The following is a 19,550-nucleotide window of genomic DNA, read 5'->3' on the forward strand; positions in this document are numbered from 1 at the left end:
TGATTCCCTTTGAGGAAAATTACTTCCATACAGTGTAGTCTTTCTTGTAGTCCAGACAGCAGCTCCTGTTTCAAACCCAGGGATGGCTCAGCTGTATATTTAAAGCAAAGCCCAGACTCTCAGTGTGATGGACTGCAATAAGCTGTTCTGGTCAAGACAGCTGAACTAATTGACCCATTCTTCTCAGTAAGAAAAGAGAAGATATTACCAGTTCTAGTTAGATTTGGCTTTACTGCCTAGCAGTGAAACTTAATTGCTTCTCACTGAATGATCTGTAATAATCTGTCCACCATAATAATTAAAAGTATTTTAAACTAGAAGTTTGCAGTTACCTCAGTGTTCTAAGTTGCCATACCAAATTACATCATGAATGTCAAATATATTTTGGCGTTTATATTTCCTTGAGTTCACTAGCAGCATGGACAGCTGTGTCTTGGTGGTTGTATTTAATGGTTTTAATCTCGCTCTGTTTTCATCTTCATGCTCTGTGTTCTATTTCTCATGATCCTTCACAAAAAGCAAAAAGTTCCAGTCCTGAGGGTAGGATGACAGTTAAGCAGATGCTATTTCAGTTCACAATTACAATTCCTTCCAGGCTATTAGGGGATATTACAGCTGGGCAGGCTGGCAGACCATCATCCCCCACTCCCCCTCCATCCTAAGATTAAATTCATTGTCCCTGACATCAGCCACTAAGTGAGAGGAATCCGCAAATGCCCTTATTCAGCTTCGGGAATAGCCAGTTTTACACTTTCTAAATGTTAACTCTGCTAATTTGTATTTTAGCAGTGCGGCCTGGGAGTTCAGTGTAACACTAGTATGTCAGCAGTGATCTTCTTTGTAAGGTGAATCATGCAAAGTCTTATGGTTTGAAAGTGTTGATATAAATTTATTTGATGGAATAATGACCACTTTGTCATCTCTGGCATATTCTTGGACAAGAAAATCTGTGGTGTAGTTAGGACTTTCTCCATTGCAAATATTTGCATAGCACTTAATCTTTCTTTTTTTCTATTTTTTTATTTTGTGTGTAAAAAGAAAGCAGAAAGGGAGCATTTTGCTGGTCAGTGAGCACCAATGCAAAATGAAGATGTCTGAGCTTTTCAGTCAGTCCATATACCAGAGCCAGAAGTGCATCAAAAAACAAAAATGGACAACCTAGCCTAGAAATAGATACTCTGCAAGATCCTCTTGAGAAGAACAAGTCTCTGGCTGGGCTGTGGTATTTAGAAGAGGCCAGGATTGTTTACCTGTACAGGCTAGAGTGCATTAAAAGATCTCCTGCTGGCCTTATCAATTGTTATAGTTTTGCCATCATTGACAGTAATATTTCATTAATCTGGAATTCCATTTGAGAGGATATACTATGGTAGAATTTTGTCAGGTTTAATGTACATGAGTGATTTATAATATTCTCTGAAATTAATATATTATTTAAAATATATTATTTAAACTATGTCTACAGCTCTTACTACGCATTGTGACACAATCAAAGGATCTTGTCCTCTCTTAGAACACTCATCTCCAAGCTCTATTCATTTCCTTTACTATTTGGAGCATCTATCTTGTTTCATTTTCAAGCTGTAACTATGCAGCCGCTGAAAAATGAATGAAAAAATGTCTCTAAACTTTGTGTTTCATTCAAGTATAAATTTGAAAAATTCCATGCCATTATAATTAAACATGTGGCAATTGCATATTGAAACATCTAAGAGGATATTCCAGACTAACCTTCTGCAAATTGAGCAGTGCATATCTTGGTACATTTTTTTTCCTCTCCTTTATGATGAATAGGTCACTGGTCTACATTTCCTTTCTTTCACTTGAAGTGGTTTTTAAATGTGCACCACTGCAAAACATTCCTTAAAGCCAGTCATGACAGCGACTTTTCTCTCTTCTATTTTCCCTTTTCCCAACCTTGTCTTTCCTTGTCTTGAATTTGCCTTTGGGGCAAGACTGACCCGTGTTTTTGAGCTGGACACAAAGTTCCTCAGCCCCTCACTCCCTCGGTCTGCTCCCACCACAGGAAAGCACAGCCTCATGGCATGGTAATATTTGTGATGGACATAGTAATACATTGCCTGGATGAGAAGTGACAGTGCTCTGAAAAATATGACAGTACCTCTGCCCTTGATCAGACTTTCCATTTGAAAGTTTTCATTTTGGTAATTACATCCTTCCCAGATAGTAGCTGTAGTCATTGATCATACTAATATCATTAAACTGATTCCCGTAAGTCACCTTTTAAAGACACTTTCTATGGTTTCTTTTCCCCCCATATCTTCTTCCTCTGCAGTTGCAGAGTAAGACTTTTTCTGTCTACCCTTCATCTGATTGATTAGAAATGCCAAATACTTCCTTTACGTATGGCCTGGTAATATACACATCACATTTCTTCCCTTGGGATCTCAATCAGAACAAGTAATGGCCTTTAGCTTTTCTCATTAGCAAAATGGAAAAGCACCATACCCAATCCATTAGAAATACAGCATTGTAATATGAATTTATTGAAAAATGGCTGCATGCCAGCAGACATGGAGTGAGTTTACCTTAAAGGATTTTCAGGAAAAAAAAAAAAAAAGAAAAAAATTCACCCTTTCTGTCTGGCAAGCAAACATTTTGAGCCATAACTTATCGTGCCTGTCTGTCAGGTATTTTGCTGTTGTTCCTTAAGTGCTGTTTGGACAGCTCTGTCATATAAAGGGCATTCATAAGGAGGAAATATGGGTGTTTGTACATGTATTAATGTCTTCTCCAATTTTTATTCTCTTCCTGGATTATTCTCCTCATATTCTCTATCAGAATTAGAGGGAGGGGAGGAAGTTGAGAAGATTTTGTTGTTTTGCTTTGCTTTTAATTTTTCACAGAATGTGCTAACCTGCAAAAATATATCAAGAACAGCCATTACAGCGTACTCCTCTATCAAGCTGAGACTGCTGCTATGCTTTTTTTAGCCCTGTCTAAAACTATTTACAATCAGTACACTGATAGCGAGGACAAGACTGATTAACAGGTTTTTTTCTCTGCTGATGTGAATTGCTTTTCACTTGACCTGGTCTTTATTAGCCCTAAAAATTATTAAAATTCATACACCAGCCCTGAAAACTTTCAGTGCATATATTTTCCAGAACTGTAAGAGGGTGTCAAAGCACAAATCTATACCAAATCATAATTGTATATAATTTGAATGCATATGAGCTGACTCTGTCTACTTTGGAAAGCTAGCACTGAAAGAACACAAAGAACAGCCTTGGAATGTTGTTATTCTGCCAGCACTAAGACACATCTGTTTTCCTGGCCCCTTCAAGCATTGCTAATGTTATTCCTGGGAAAATAAGTACTAAGCGCACCCATAAAGCTGTATTTAATAGTGTCTTATGAAAAATGGGCACTTGCACTTTTTTTTTTTTTAAACAAACCTCAGGTTTCCAAGGTGTTAAGTTGCTCACCTGTACAAAGTGAGAGTCAAAGCTGAAGCATCAAGCTTGAATTCTTGACTACTTCACTTATGGTTCATCAGCTGTGTTGATCACACTTTCCCAACAAAACAGTGTTCCAAGGTAAAGAAAATAGTACCGAGAAATAGTGTGGAAGACCTGCAGTAGCCAAAAATGGGAGGCATTCTAAAGGGATCTCTTTAAGAGGGGAGTTAGTGGTTAGATGACGAGACAGGAAGGCCTAAGGCAAGAAGGGATGACTATTTTTTGAAGTATTGGGATTTTTTTCCTTCTTTCATTTTCTGTTTTGTTCTTCTGCTGTTTTGTTTGTTTGTTTGTTTGTTTTTTTACTTTTTGCTACCTTTCCTTCCTCCTTCCCTCCTCCCCTCATCATTTGGATGAAACAATGACAAATTAGGAGAGATTCTGTGTAATTTTTGCCACGCAGTAAGTTTAGGAGTTCAACACTTTTAGCAGATTGTTACATGGTAGACAAGCTGATGACACAGAAGTGTAGTTCAGTTCACTTAGCCAGCACTCTGCTAAAAGGCATGGTTTCTCCTTTGCTTTTGCAGCCCTATTGCTGATACGATCTGATGTCTCAGAGATCCTTCCACAGCTGATGATTAACATACTTAGGAGTGGACTGTAATATTCTTACTCAGTCACACTCTATCACTGGGGCATTGACTTTAATTTTAAGGGGACCCTTCTCCTGTAATAATTTCAAGAGTTTGTGGAAAGCAGGAAAAGGGAAGTCTTCACAAAAATGCTATTACCACCTTCCCCAGACCTGCCATGTAAGCAAAGTTAATAATAATGTAAATATATTTAAAGATTTTGATAGAACAATTTTTATGCTAAGGAGAAGCAATATTTTGCACTGCATTACTTTAAACACTGTATTTTAAGTGTATTGAAGTTGCCACCAGCCTTTAAAGGTTAGTATTCTCTATTATCCCCACACCATCCAAATACGAATATGGTTGATTATTTTGCTCAAGCTACAGATAGAAGAAGAGTTGGCTAAGAAACATTCATGGTTTCCAGTTTGTGGGAAATTCATCTTATGAAATTTGGTTTCATTCTGATTCATCTTTTAAAATCTCAAAACAAACCAGAAAGATTCTCCCATGAGACAGAAATTCCAAACAAAAATCAATTTTCAGAAATGATGCCTCATGGCATTTCCAATACAAAATATAGTCTGCAAGATCTTGACAGCTGCCAACTGGTTTAAAATGTCCATCTTGGTTGCTGTCCTACTCCATGTCAGCTTTCAGGCAGCAGCTGCAAAACACTCCTGGGATTTCATGTTCCAGGGCAGCCTCACCATGTCCAATACTTTGGGCAGGCTTCCAGATCTCCTGATGAGTCGGCTTACAGGTCTGCTTCCTGAGGACCAGATTAGTTTGGGAGCCAAGTCAGAAAACACTAGGAATGTTGCTTTGAGCCGGCAACTTGGTGGGATTGTTCTGGAAGGAAAGCAGGGCACTGGCTCGAAGACTGAGTAGACTGCCGGTTTCCAGGTGTGTAGGAAGAGGCAAGAGCATGCCTGAGCTTCACCTGAGGACGCATATGGAAGCAGGGTTCTTGGAGCTTGCAAACTCCTAACTCAAACACACCAACTCTATGTTGAGCTGCCTGGAAGCCCTGAGTGTGTGATTTACAGGACATTTATCCACACATACCCAACAGCAGGCTGATTTTCCTTGATTTCCCAGAGGGAATGTGTTTCCCCCTGCCTAAGCCTGGACTTGCATGTTGACCATCAATTCAGGAAGGCCAGCTTCTAAGGCATTCCTAATGCCACTGTTAGCTTCCAGTGTTAAGTCCCAACAGGTGGTATCTCCAAGGTTTTTTCTGCTCACTGAACTGGCAAATTTTCCTTCATCTCTGGATGCAGGGTATTGGTGAACAACTGTTTTCTTATGAAGAATTGAAATGTTCCCTTCCCTCCTCTTCCCTTCCTCTATCCTCTCTTCACCTCCCAACCCCTTCTTTTCCCAGTGATATCTTTCATTATGGTTAAACAAATATTTTGGATTCTAGGTGTCTTTTAGAGGCAAAGAACTGAGCAATATCATGCTTCAGCCGCTCTTAAGAATGTCCAAGCTGTACTTTGGTGGTATCTTACTACCTTTCATCTGTCCAGCATGATTGCCTTTTCATGCAGGAGGTGTTGAAATTCCTCCTGTTTCTAGGATAATTAGATATACTAATATTCACGTGACTTTTTGTCTGTTTTTACTTTTCTTTTTGGTTTGGTTTATCTTGTAATTAATTGTGCTTGCTTTCATCTGCTCCATTCTTGGAAGTTGACCAATGAGCTGTCCACTTTTATCTCTGGTCGGAAAGAGCAATGGAAGTTGTATGTGATTGATGAGCAACTGTTATTTTGCAGTTTTTCTGTTGTTCTAAGCAGTTCTTCTGTTGTTTTAACAACAGCTTCATCCATACAGTATGGACATTTGCACACAGTAGTCTACTTCTCTTTAGACTCTTCAAATTCATGGAGATTTAAGAGCCTCTAGAAGACATGTTTACCTCTACAAAGCACTTATTTGTTCATATAAATGGATATGTTATTAATAATAGTTTAATCTGTTCATATGTTGAGAGATTCACTGACATTTTTTTTTTACTCATGTTGAAAATATTAAAATATGCAGACCAGTCTTCCTTCATCTTACTAGTAGCCATTCATCAGGGACTAACTGGAAGTATTGTATTCAGATGGAATTTCCTAAGAATTTCCAACTAAGGGGGTGCATAGGGAATTTTTTTTTTGTATCAGAATCTACAGTCATAATTCTGCTGCATCACTCCTTTATTCTTCAGTATATGAGATCTGAAAGAGGAATATAGATGTGACAGAATCTCAGTGATTCCTGACCCTGACTGATCAAGACTGATGCAGTATACTCTTTTGTTATGATACAGTCACAATACCCTGGTCTTATATAGGGTGCTGCAGACGACTGCAATAAGTCATGCACTAATCCCTGGTCAAAAACTTGCCCCAGAGAGCTCATAATGTACGTTCATAGAACAGATACATAGAGGATATTAGAAAGAAAAAAATGCTCCTTTCATAGAGAAATGTATAAGAACTGAAGAATTAAGAATTGAAAGTTCAAAAAATTTCCAGAGTCTTGGCCTGTTTTTTAAACATAAGAGAAGTCTTGCTCTCTTGCAAATGTATCCATCAGATGCATGGCATTATTCAACTAATGCAAAAAACCAGTTTTCACATCTTGGGGCTATTTATATATTCATTCATACAGGGAGAATCAGTTTACATTTCTGTAAAGCCTCTATGGATCCCTGCCTACAATGGAGGCTTTGTCACAAGGAAGAGTGAAAATACCATGGGCCTAGGTACACTGACATGGACTGCAAGGATCATTGGCACCCTGAGGTCAAGTTCCACAGTCATGTATAAACTGAAAAATGTAATATAAACATTGTGTTTTAAAGAAGTATTCCTGTAAGAAGTTTTCACTTAATGAAAGATGCAATCAAAATGAGAACTTATTTTCACATCCTGATGAGTTTTTCTGGTTTTTTCCTTTTCACTGATGAGATCTATACAAGTGGTTTGAGAATTTCACCAAATTCCTTTGTAATGCCAGCCTATAGACTCTAAAGAGTGGTTAAAATGAATGAGCCAGTTTTTTATCTGTTTATGCAGCTTGCAGTTACAAACATGTATGCTAGGGAGAGCGTAGTGCGCAGCTGTATGTGGGGATTTGGCTGTTCTCATAGTTGTTTCTCTAAATGGTCTTTATCTGATTAGTCCTGATCACTCTGCTTTAGTAACAGGACTGAATTTCAGAAAGAAAAAAAGACCCGTTAGCTTTGGTGGGGGGTTAGCTCATCTCTGTTTCTTCTATACCTTTGTGTTACTTTGATTGCCAAAGATAGGGATTTGTGAAGGATGTTTAGAACTGCTAAAGAGAAAAGGAGATTAGTTTGCAAATATAGTTCTTGAAGGTATTATTCTCTCTACCTTCATTTAACTTGCTCAGAGAATTAGGTAACATCTCATTAGGAAGGTTGAAAGGGAATTGATAGCCAGGATTCCTAAATACATTTGTATTACTGAGCAGCAGGGAAGGAATGTTAAATCCAGTAAAGATTTCTATTCTCTGTGTGAACAATGAGTGCAGTGGGCCAGCGATGGGATTCTTTTGAATGACAGTGCTGTTCTTGATAGGGCTGTGGTAATTGTGTGATAAAATGGCATTATATTATTATATTTTAGGCCTGGCTGATAATTATTAGCAAAGTTATTTTAATATATGCAGAAACTCTGTATCATTTATTCTCTCATTCTTTAATTGGGAAAAAGTGAAATTAATAACAGCCATTGAATAAGTACAGGGTTGAGCTGGAAAATGAGAAAGCTTCTGAGTAGCAAAAGATATTTTAAGTTTAAAGTAAAAACTGTGGCAGCTGGATATTGTATTTCATTGAACTGCCAGTGGCACTGATGAACTAGATGGTCCTTTTCTCTTCCTGAGTTCCTATGTCTCCGTGCCAGACTATGGGATAAGAGGACACAGCAAGACAATGTTCTTTTCTATTGGAGAACAGCATATTTTCAAATGAGAAGGTGGAACCAGAGACAAAAAAGCAGCAGTTTTATTCTACATTTCATTACAGTTATAACCACTTGACAATGCTCAAAGAGAGATGCAGTTTTTGTTCTTTGCAGGGAAAGAGATTTGAAAGTGGGAAGGCAGGTTTCCTTCCTGGGGTAGGAAAAAAAAAAAGATGATAAAAATAAATCCAGCCAACAGACTCATTTCCTTAAGTTTTCCAGCAACACAAATGTTTTCACATAATTCTGTAAGTGATGCAGTGTCTAGACTTCTCAGATGGTTTAAAAAAAAAAAACCAACACAAAAACCAAAACACAAACAAACCCTGGCATTAATTCTGGGAATCCTGAAGAGCTAAGTCATTATCACTGTGCTATAGCTCATGCAGTGATATGAAACCACAAATAGTCACTGAAGAATACATGGTTTAGCATTTGCTCACATAAGACATCCCATTTAATCTCCCTTCAGCAGGCTGCAGTGGTGTAAATGCTTACCAGCATATGCTGGTGCAAGGCTTCTGCAGTTTTGTTCTCACCTTGACTGTAAAGGATCTGTGCCTTCTCAGGAACATGGAAACTGATGAAATAAGGAAAGTGATCCTTGATTATTACAACAGATATACATTCATATAAAACCACAGCGAAACACCAGAAAGCAGCATTTGCACATTTTATAAAAGGCTTCTTAAACATTTTTTCCTTGTTCGTTGTCCCTCCTAATTTTAAGTGTTGTTTGAGGTTTCCAAATTTACTGCAAACTTATCTGTTAATATCTTAGAATTTTGTAAATTCTTTTTGGTTTTCTTTATACTGGGAAACTTATTCAACATTGATCCAGTTATTAGCTGTAAAATCTCACAGTACTCATAGCGACCAAGAGAGTTAACATATCTGCAGCAGCCTCCATCTAATCACAGCTGTGTTATTTTATAGGCAATTGGGGCTATAAATAGAATGGAACTTTAGGGTGGTTTCTTATACTTTCTGTTAATGATGGCCTTCAGAATTTAAACAGAGTGTGCAGCCAAAGCCTTCTGATGATGTAGATGTAATAGTTTGGTTTTGCAAGAGGCATTCTTTCACGTACTGTTTCAGTTGAAATTCAGTAACTAATAGCTGGTGTGTGGGGTGTTTGCTATGTACCTCAGCTGTTAGGCAGTTGCCTGACTCTGCATTAATCTGGGTCTGAGAAAGGCTTGCTAGAGGCTTACTAGGGCAAATGAATAAATGGACATTACCTGTGCCATATTCTCAATGTAAAAGCTCCTGTAAATTCCCTGCAGGTTACTCAGCTCCACCTTTGATGGTTAAACCATATTATCCTACTGCAGCATGCTCCCTCACTGCCTGGTGCAGTCAGCTGCCATCCTCCCGGTTTTTATTTCCCAATGCTTGTCACCTTTATGGGTTTAGTGTTTGCTGCAGGCTTAACAGCAGTCTTGCTGGATCCAGGCTGGGATACCCTACTGTTTGCTGATCTCTAAGAACTGGTGTTGCTCTCTGAATTAAACATGATCCTTCTCAAAGTTTCATTTTTTCCCCCTCAACCCACCTCCTCATCCTTTACCTCCTTTCATTTAACTCTTTGTAGTCACTGAGGGTAGTATCTGAAAGTAGAGTTGTAAGTATACACTAATACTCTCTTATTTGCTAGCTGTATATTTTTTCACACATTTAAGTAGTTTCAAAATGGTAAAAACCAAAAATCCCATTGGATGAGGTGTGAGTAGAATTGTTAATGTAGCATATAGAGTAAATGGGTACCCTGATAAGTGCAGTCTGAATTAAACAGTCAGGCATCATGAAGCATGAATTATATTATAATACTGTACATCTTCAGTGTTCAGAACATGCATTCTGTGTACTGTATGAAGAAAATAATAGTTTACAAGCAAATTAAGAGAAGGTTGCCACCAGCAATGTATTCTTTTTCTGTAGTTGAAATTACCAGCTTTCAAAGGATCAAAATGCCAAAAAAATCTCGCTTACACCCTTCAGATCCATCAGTTGTGCATGTAGAGTCACCATTCATTTTTCTGTCAGAAATAACCAGCTTCTAATTTTAGATCCACAAAGCCTGTACAGTTGTGGAAGAATGAACTGTGCTTTCTTATTCCTTGCACATACTTTGTTGAATGACCGATCACATTACAGCTCAAAAATCTTTAATCCTGATGGAAACATATGACAAAGAAAGAATAGATTTGGCTTTTTGAGATTCTCTCATTTCAGTGTTCGCAATACTAATATTTAGTGGAATTAACCAGCTGCTGCTAAGCTAAGCATGTGAGTCATGCTGTCTCTTTTTCACACATATGTGTGGATAAAGAACTGTAGTGAGTGTGGTTCATGGAGAAAATAAATCTCAGTGATGGTCTTCTGACATAGATGTCTTCTTTGTTTGCCATCTGCTTACTTCCAAGTTACACAAGTTTCTTGAGGTAGATGGGAAGCCATATGGAACCTATGTACATCTACAGGAACTGTGGTCCAAATGGAGCTGCATTACAACAGAGTCCCTCAGCTAAGCATGTCTTTAGGCCAGAATTTTCATCCTGGGTGGTCTTAAGCTGAGTAGATATAAAATGTTTAACTTTTCTTTAAATCCCATAATTCTTTCTGAAGCTCTTTTCCATCTCCCATCAAGGTGCCACTCACTCCAACACATCCAGAGCACACTATTTTATAGAATAACTAGGTAAAGTATCTGGGCAACCCAGGGAGAGACACAGATTTCGGTGGGCTCAGTGTGTCTGGGTATGGAAGCTACTGAACAGCAGTGTTCAGGAAGCTTTCTGCTAAACAACCAGCAGTGAATATTCGTGACAAGGAATTCAACTCTTGCATTATCCAAACCCGATGATGTAAGTATCAACACTGACATTGTGCCTTAGGACTATGTAATCTTTATTTATCCTGTGAGATCAGAGAATTAGGATTATGTAGTTTACAAAGAAAAGAAATACGAGTAAACTTGATTGAGCTAATGTCAGTTATCACAAAAAATAATGTTTCCTCTTTCATTATAGAAACTAAACTAAAGCAGCTTCTCAGCACTAGGCTTCCCATGATAAAAACAGATGCAGCAGGGCAGACACTCCCAAATTCATGTGGTCTCGGAGGGCACTCCCTCTGCTGCATGTGAGGGATACTAAAGACCGATTGTGTGTCTCTGAGAACTAAGCCGTAGTTTTCCTTTATAGCTTGGTAAAGATTTTTAGAGAAGCCTCAATGAATCCTTAAGTGAGACCCTGGAGACTGAGAATCAGTTCCAAGCCCCAATAACATGTTTAATTGTTGACCCAATTACTCTTTCCTGAAATGATGAGGGTATATTTATAGTCATAAAGATAAAGAAGGTAAATATGTTTGGACATTCCAGCAAAGGGCACAATATGTGTAATACAGACCACTGTTGCTGTGTGGTCAAGGGCCACAGTTGTTAAGCAGAAATACTCTGTAGGAATGAGCCTTGGCTAACTTTTACTAGGATCAGATTCTTTACCACAAATACTGTATGCCATTGGTGAACTAATTTGGCCCAAAACATATTTTTTTAATTATAGAACTCTAATTATAGAACTCTGAAGGATTTATACAAAAAATTGAACCACCATTAAAGCAGACACTTAGACAAGCAGAATGTTATGTACAGGGGAGAAGTCACTTTCCTACAGTTCTTCAGGAGGGAGTCTGGCAAGCAACTAGATAGCTTTGATCTCCAGAACTTTAAATCACTTGGTATTTGGTTGAATTCAGTTAAAATTCCTGCAAAAAAATTAAACTGGGAGAAGGGGGGAGGTGTGAGGATCTGGAAAGCAGAGTTTGGCCAGAGCCACCAGTGACAGTCAAGTCAGCAGTGCAGTTTTCCCTAGAGATTGTCTAGCAGTGAAGGAAGCTACATGAAGTAGTCTGGCAAGTAAGATCAGGATCTACCTCAAGAGGAAAAAAATAACAATAGAGTAAGAAACTGCACAAGTACTGAGAGCAGTGTTTTCAGAGTCAGCAAAGACATCAGTTTCAATTGCTGTTCTGCAGAACTCAGTGCCAAAGGATTTTGCAAAAAGTGGACTGGTGTGAATTAAAAAGTAGTTGAATAATTTGATATTTGTGTATTAAAACTTGTTTGGGTTTGAGATAAGAGAATGGCAGACAATGGCGTCTTATGAGTCTGAGCATTGATCTGCTAGGTTCAACTCAGAGGAAGTCCAAATTCAATGAGGGCACTTCATTATTTAAATTAACACTTTTAATTAAAATCTATATATATTTGTCTGAGTGAAGCTAGCCTACATAGATGTTTAAAACCCTTACAGGTCTTTGCAGAACTGTAAGAATTAGTGCTTCAGGTTGCTGTTAAATATTGACACATTTAGAACAATGCGACACAGCAGATGTCTTCCGAACATGTGACAGCAACATTACAAAGCAGAATGAATGGAGCGGAAACAGCTCTGGAACACCCTGCTGTAACATTCTCATTAGCTCTTAATCCGTAAGGCAGGAGAATAACCCAACTGTACTGAGTACAATAGGATAGTTGGCCTAATGTTTTTGATGGGTTAGCCTTCATAAAAAACACTATTGAATTCAATACTCTTTCTGAAGGACAATTTAAAAATCTGAAGAAAAACATGGCCTGATACAGGCACACAGACACTGGAGACACTCCCATCACTTTACTCAAGTTATGGAAAACACTGTGAAATCTGGCAAAATATTGTAACGGTTTTCAACACCATATGCTGCTCATATTGCAAGTATAAATTCTATGTCATATATGATCCTCGCTGATTTTTTTTAAATAGAAAACAATTTCACTTAAATAATTTATTTTTTTTTCTGTTTGAAAGAAGACTTCAGGACTTAGCTGTGAGATTCTTAAATATGCTGTTGTCATTTCCTAAGGCCTTTCTCTAGCATTGCTGCAGTCTGCACCCCACCTTGCAATTTCATAGTGCATGTTTGTGACAGGCATATCAAACCATCCCGTTAGTTTAGAATTGAGGTGAGAGAGTGCTTTAAATGTAAATTTTACTACAAACAGCGAAATAAAATCTAGCAAGCACTTCCTAGCTCTGCCAGGAAGCAAAGCTATATTTAACTCATTTTAAAATTCATCAAATACATTCTGGGCTGATTCAGATCTTTGGTGTGTCTTTGAAGATAATATGTAGTGGAAGTGTCATACAGTCATTTGGGGGATTGGGCACATTCTGAGATTCTTGTCAGTGAAGACATGTAGTTAGGACTGGATTGTAGAAAGAACGATACATATAGATCTGAGGACTTAATATTGATTCTTTATTTGAAAATTTGAACAATCGCTGTTGTATTCAGTTCAAGAGCTTTTTAGGAAGTGCTGTATATAAAAAGATTAGTGTCATGCCAGTGACAAAATTCACATGCATACATGAATTTTAAAAAGGATTGTCAGGTAGTACTTGGGAGAGAGTATTTCAGAGAAGCTAATACAAAGTGTTATATGATAATTTGCAGAAGTTTGAAAATGCATAGAAAGGATCCCTGGATATTAAGAACAAGCTGTAAGAATTTAGCTAAAATATCCGTGTACAAAAGGAGAAACTCCAGATAGATCTTCCTCCTTTGTTTCTGCTGACTTAGACCGCACCTTCCTGAAACTTTGTATCCCTGTAAACTCAACTGCTGTTACTGATAGAATTAAATATAGACTGGAATAAACCTCTCAAATTTCATGCTTCATATTTTGTAGGTGTCATTAGGTAAGGTCAATTAGACTCAAAAAAATTGTTTAGACATGACTGCTATCATGTCTCCGCTGGGTTTTTTGTAAGTACAAATAGTAGTCTCTTAGTTTTAGAGAACCTGTGAACAATCTAACTCCATCAGCAAGATGTTTACTGTTGCCTATATTCAGATATGACCTGGCTTTGAAGTTTAAGATTATGATTTTTAGTAGCTGTAAGTCCTACCATTGCCAAAAATCCTTAATTAAAAGAAATAACATGCTATACACTAACTAAAAAACTCAGAAATGGAAATGGAAACAGTATCATGCTTCTAACATATAGTTTAATGCATCTCGATTGTGGTTTTCTATTGTTCATGTGCTTTTGATTTGTTCTAGTACATGACTGCTGCTGCACCTATGCAAGGGACCTACATTCCCCAGTATACTCCTGTGCCTCCAACAGCTGTCCCTATTGAAGTAAGTTTATCTCCATCCATGAAAGTAGAGTGAAGGGGTAGCAGAACTCTTATGTATTATTCCTTCTTGCACCTGTGGTTTGAAAGGGGCCTAAAGTTTCTTTATGGAGGTGGCTGGAAGCTCCCAGCTTTTAAAATTAGGACTGTACATTTCTTCCTCTTTTGTTTTCTTTCTTTTCTTTTCTTTTCTTTTCCTTTCCTTCTCTTTTCTAACCCCTATTTTTATTTTATTTTTTTTTAATTATTTGCAAGGGCTCTTGTTTTGCATTTGTTTTGTTGTACAGCAGGACGTGGAGTAAAACATCAGTGATTATGACTATTTTTTCCCCATGTACTTGGGAGGGAGATGGGAAGAGACAGGAAAACAAACCCAGCAGGCAAACCACGAAACCAAAAGAGATTTCAAGAAGAGAAGATTGCAAGAGGGTTTGATGCGGTCCTTAGCAAGCATAGGTAATTGCTGAAACATTTAGCCACCAGAAAAAGTATTGAGCAATGGAAACCTTCCTCTTGTATATACAGACGTGGAGGATGCTGCACTGACTGAGTGCTTTTCATCCTTGAGGAAGGATTCGCTCCCTCCCTCCTTGGGGCTGAGTCATGCTGATGACAGTCTAATGAGTAAGTATTTACTCAACCCTGTAGACCACAAGCTGCCGGGAGAGCGTCAGCTTGGCCTCCACTTCTGTGAATCTTCATAAGGGCAACTGAGCACAGCAAGAGGAGGGAACCTTGGCGTCCTCTTCCCTGTGTGCTTCTCTTTGGCACTACCCTCTTTTATTAACAACTTCTGCCCTACTCTGGGGTAAGGCAAGGAGTGCCAGGGTCTCTGTGCTTCTATCTTCGAGTGTGTGGACTCTGGATTTTGTGCTATTACTGCTCTGTGCTGTGAGGATACTGAGTTAGTGGTACTGCTGACATGGTTCCACCAGCAGTCAAGTGGGCTTATCCTGTTTTCTCCTAGTTCTTTGCAATTATTCCCAAATAATGTCCCACAGGAAAGGCTACTACTATTGTGTCATACCGATCTGGTCATGTTTCAGTCTTTTTTGTCTCAATATAATTTTGCCCTAAGCCTCTTTTGTTTATAAATGCACCATGGGCACCTCTTTTCAAATGCCATTCTTAAGTATTAAACTGGGCAGATACAAATATGAATTAAAAGGAGATGGTGGGATGGAGAGTGGTTCATACAACAATATTGGCTGCACACCATGCTGACCTATGCAAACAAGAGTTTAAATTAATTTTTCCTGAGCTCTCCTCCCCATCACCTGCTGGTATATTCATGCCTTCTAAAGTAACATGGTGTGGTAACTATCTACTGTAACAATCCAAATATTATCTGAATATATACCCTGTTTTGTACTGAACCAGTGATGATGATTATTGTTAATGTTTATCTGTATTCATGTAGCATCATGAACCAGGACCCTACCATGCTGGATGCTGCTCAAGCAGAGACCAAAAAATACAATCTCTGCGCCAGAGAGCTTACAATCTCAAGATGAGATGGACACAAACAGAAGGATAAAGACAAGGAAGTAGACAGAAAAAGATAATATTGACAGTCTGTTAAGCAATAGATATGAAGAATTTCTGAAAAATGAAACTGATATTTTAACAGATGTTTTAAAATAAACTACCTGTTGTTTACACAGGACTCAAATAAAAACAAAGCAAGTGCTTTGTGCTCCCTCTTCTGGCTCCTGTTATGTGCAATAGAGTAATAAAGCATGTTCCCTGAAGAGACCTGCTATTCGTGTGACCAACACACCAAGCATGACAGTAAAAGAGAAAATGTAGCTTACTTGAAAGAGTACAAAAAAACTTAAACCAAGTATTATACAGACTGTCTAAACAGGATAAGAAGTTATGCATAATGTTAAGTTCATACATATAACCCTTTGTATGTTTACTTAGTTACCTTTTGCAAACATATAAATAAAACAAAACTTCATTGGAGCTTTGACTTAACAGATAAATGTCTTTAGCATAAAGCAAATTTATTTTGAAGGGAACATGCATAAAAGCAATGCGGAGAGAAGGGCAGTATTTTTCTAAGGTGGCTGAATTTCTGCTGGATGTGTAGTAAAGTGGAGAGCAGGAGGCCTAGATTCTTCCTTTATTGCATTTTAAGTCAAACAAAATAAATGTGAACTAACTGAATTGAGGTAGGTAGGTGAAAATTAGAAGAGCCATACATAAGTTGTGAAAAAGACAAGAAGTAAAACCCAGAATCTACCAAAGTCAGAAGTTTTGCCTCTGGCTTTGAATGGACAGGGAACTGCCCTCAAAGGTGGAGGTGTTTTCCACTGCAGCCTATGAGAACAAAGTACTACTGGTATGCTGAGAAAGCTTTTTGTTACGGAATTAGTTTTCTAAAACTAATGATGGAGTTTGTTGTGTTAGCATGTGGTTCTGCTACCTCAAACTCTCTCATTCTCTAGAGGAATACAGGAATGGTGAGCTGACGCTGAGCTGTTTTGCATAATTTACTGCAGTGAGTACAATTACTAAGTTTTTCATGTCCTCATTTGATTCCCTAGGGTGTTGTTGCTGACACTTCTCCACAGACAGTAGCATCTTCATCACAGGAAGCCAGTGGTCAACAGCAACAGATGACAGTGGAAACATCCAGTGAACACGCGCCTGCATATTCTTACCAACAGTCTAAGTAAGTACACATACACTTTGTACCCAAAAGGTTTTGCTTCTTGATTATAGCAGGCCAAATTTGACTCCCTGTTTCAGCAATATAAATTCTGAATAGCTTCGTTAAGTTCAGACGAATTCTGAATGTATAGCAGTGTAATTAGCAAAAGGTTTTGGCTGATGGCCTCACCTTGGCAAAATGTGCTTGAGTTCCTGCCTGCAATGATATGCTCTCTGACTATCTGCTGCTTTTCTGGACTCAGAAGGATCTCAACAACTGCATTAACAATCATCACACTGGGCTAAAGCGGCATCTGGCATCAGAGGTTAAAAAGGGCTTAAATTTGCAATGGTGAAAATATTGGCACAGTACACATTGGCACATGTAAAGCTTTCTTTCTGAAAGCGTAGTTAATGAAGCAGTATAAATTACCTCAAGTTGGTATTTGTGATTGTGCAAAATTGGTGCCTTGCAGACATTGAATGGGCAGGAACTGGAAGTGGAAGAAGAATGGGTAGGAAAGAGGTGGGGAGAAGCACTGCTCAGTCTGTCTCCATTTCTCTGCTCCTTTTGTTTACTTCCTATGGAATACCTTGGAAAGTTCAAAATTTATACACTGACAGCTGGATTTAGAACTCTGAAAGAGTCCCTTCATCTTCAGAATAATCCTCAAACACAGTTTTTCTTTGCTAGAGTAAAACCAGTCCTCACAAAGGGAAGGTTACTTAGTGACAGGATACTCACTGGGACTGATCAGTGTTGGACAGATTCTAGGAAGAGGCACAAATCAAGTCCTTTATTAATACGTGTATATTGAACACCAGCGTCAGTGTGAAAAGAAAATTACACGTTTTATCTTGGGCAAGAAAGACAAATAGCCAGACAAGAAATATGTTAGATATGTCAGTCAATCATCATGACTCGGTACTTATAGAGGCATCAGATATGAGCTGGTTTAGGAAAGATTAGAATTATACCAGTCTGTCAGTTACTTTACTTCATTTTTGAGCTCTGGAAGTGCAAGATACATTTATTTGTCTACCATATGAGTAGCAAATGGTTTCAGATCACACACACTCCCTTTTTGACCACCATAAAACAGAAGACTGCTATTTCTTTTGTCATGCCCATATCTGTCTGTATGTACATATTACAAAAGCAATCAATCACAAGCTTTTTGTTGATGTACCTAATTGGAGACACACTCTGCCCATGTGTATCTTTCTAACCAACAGTCTCTCTAGCACCTGTAAATAAATGATTGCAAAATACTTATAGAATACAATGGGCAAAGAGAGAAATATATGTTTGTATCATCCTTTTGGCTTGCTTTGATGACTATGTTCCGTAGCATTTGGATCTGGCCATTCCTGGGTCTCTGTTCCCTTTTGCTTAAACCTTAAAGCAGAAGGACTTAGTTTTAGAAGGCCTCATACTGTGGCTGTAAGCAGCAGATTCTGGCATTTTTCTGCATAAGAGGAAACTGCATTGCAATTCTTTATTGAAATGGGTGCTGTGTTTCTTGCCAGTGTGGTGAATTTCCTGAGAATGAGATCCCTCATCTTTCCTTGTCATCTACAGCCTTTTTGCAATGATGGGTATACTTCTAATGGCACTTGCATTTATATTCAGGGAAATGTCTTCCTTTTTTAATCACACAGTCAACTCCACTACAGATTTTTTTACTATACTTATTTCAGTATTTTTTTTATGAAATGGGCCCACTATTTATGTCTGCCAGTTGCAGGCATAAATGCAGTGTGGGAAGCTGTAGAAACAAGCAAAATACACACAATATAAACAAGATGACTTCTGACAAAATATTTCAGTAACCTCTAATATAAAACCAAGTGAAGTTGTTTTATAATTAAAATATAATTTTGTCACTTAGCTTTTTGAGGGGCACATTTATTAATAACAGTCATCATGCCCAATGTACAACAGCACTTATCAAAGCAAGATAAGAGAAAGTAATTAACATGACTGGACAATGATTTTGTTAGATAAAGGCAAAGGAAAAGGCGCACAATATAAAATTATTTCATAGGAACTGATCAGTCAGGAGAAAAGTTATAACAGCATATTTCCTTATATTTATTTTCTTTGCAACAATCATGAAATTGCAGGCAACGAAGGAGAGACAATGTACTAAGAATGAACTGGGTGGTATAAGGACTCTGTACTCTCTTTGTAAGTAGAAATAAACCACAAAACTTAAAATTTAAGTTCCACTTTTTTAATCAGCATACATGTGTTTTTATTTAATATGCTGAGTTCTGTACTTGAGGATCCCACCCAAAGATGTTCAGAAATGGTAACTTCATGTCAAAAACCTGGCTAACTATTGTGTAGGTAGAACAGGCCTTGATTTCTGAGCAGAGGAATCTACTTTATGAGGAAATCACCTTAATTGTTTTAGACCTTACTCCTTTTTTTTCCTTGTAAATATTTAATTTTGCACATAAAAATGTGAAACCAATGAAGTGGAGATCAATGGATATCCTTGCCCGAGAAAAGTATGCACTCTTACCTCCAAGCAAAAGTCTGCTGGATGACCTACTCTGATTTTAAATATGGAAAGAATTATGTTTTTCTGGAGCCTTTTGTGGGCAAAATCAATGCCAGGTTAGATTAGAGAGCATGTGCTGTGACTCTTTGG

General features: G+C 38.0%; 1 protein-coding gene across 7 annotated transcripts in view; it reads left to right on the top strand.

Moving 5' to 3' along the window:
• Positions 1-19,550, top strand: part of RBMS3 (RNA binding motif single stranded interacting protein 3) — a 596,100-nt gene that overhangs the window by 569,269 nt on the left and 7,281 nt on the right. For 4 of the 7 annotated variants that reach the window (XM_027639205.1, XM_027639206.1, XM_027639208.1 and 1 more), the window contains 2 exons: positions 14,156-14,236; positions 16,785-16,912. In XM_027639205.1, coding sequence (XP_027495006.1) covers positions 14,156-14,236; positions 16,785-16,912 — 209 coding nt within the window. Of the gene's footprint in view, positions 1-14,155; positions 14,237-16,784; positions 16,917-19,550 lie in introns of those variants that run through there. The other 3 variants (XM_027639207.1, XM_027639211.1, XM_027639210.1) reach the window with 2 other exon arrangements.

This window comes from Corapipo altera, unplaced genomic scaffold, assembly GCF_003945725.1.
Source record: "Corapipo altera isolate COAL_440 unplaced genomic scaffold, ASM394572v1 44, whole genome shotgun sequence".
Lineage (NCBI taxonomy): Eukaryota > Metazoa > Chordata > Aves > Passeriformes > Pipridae > Corapipo > Corapipo altera.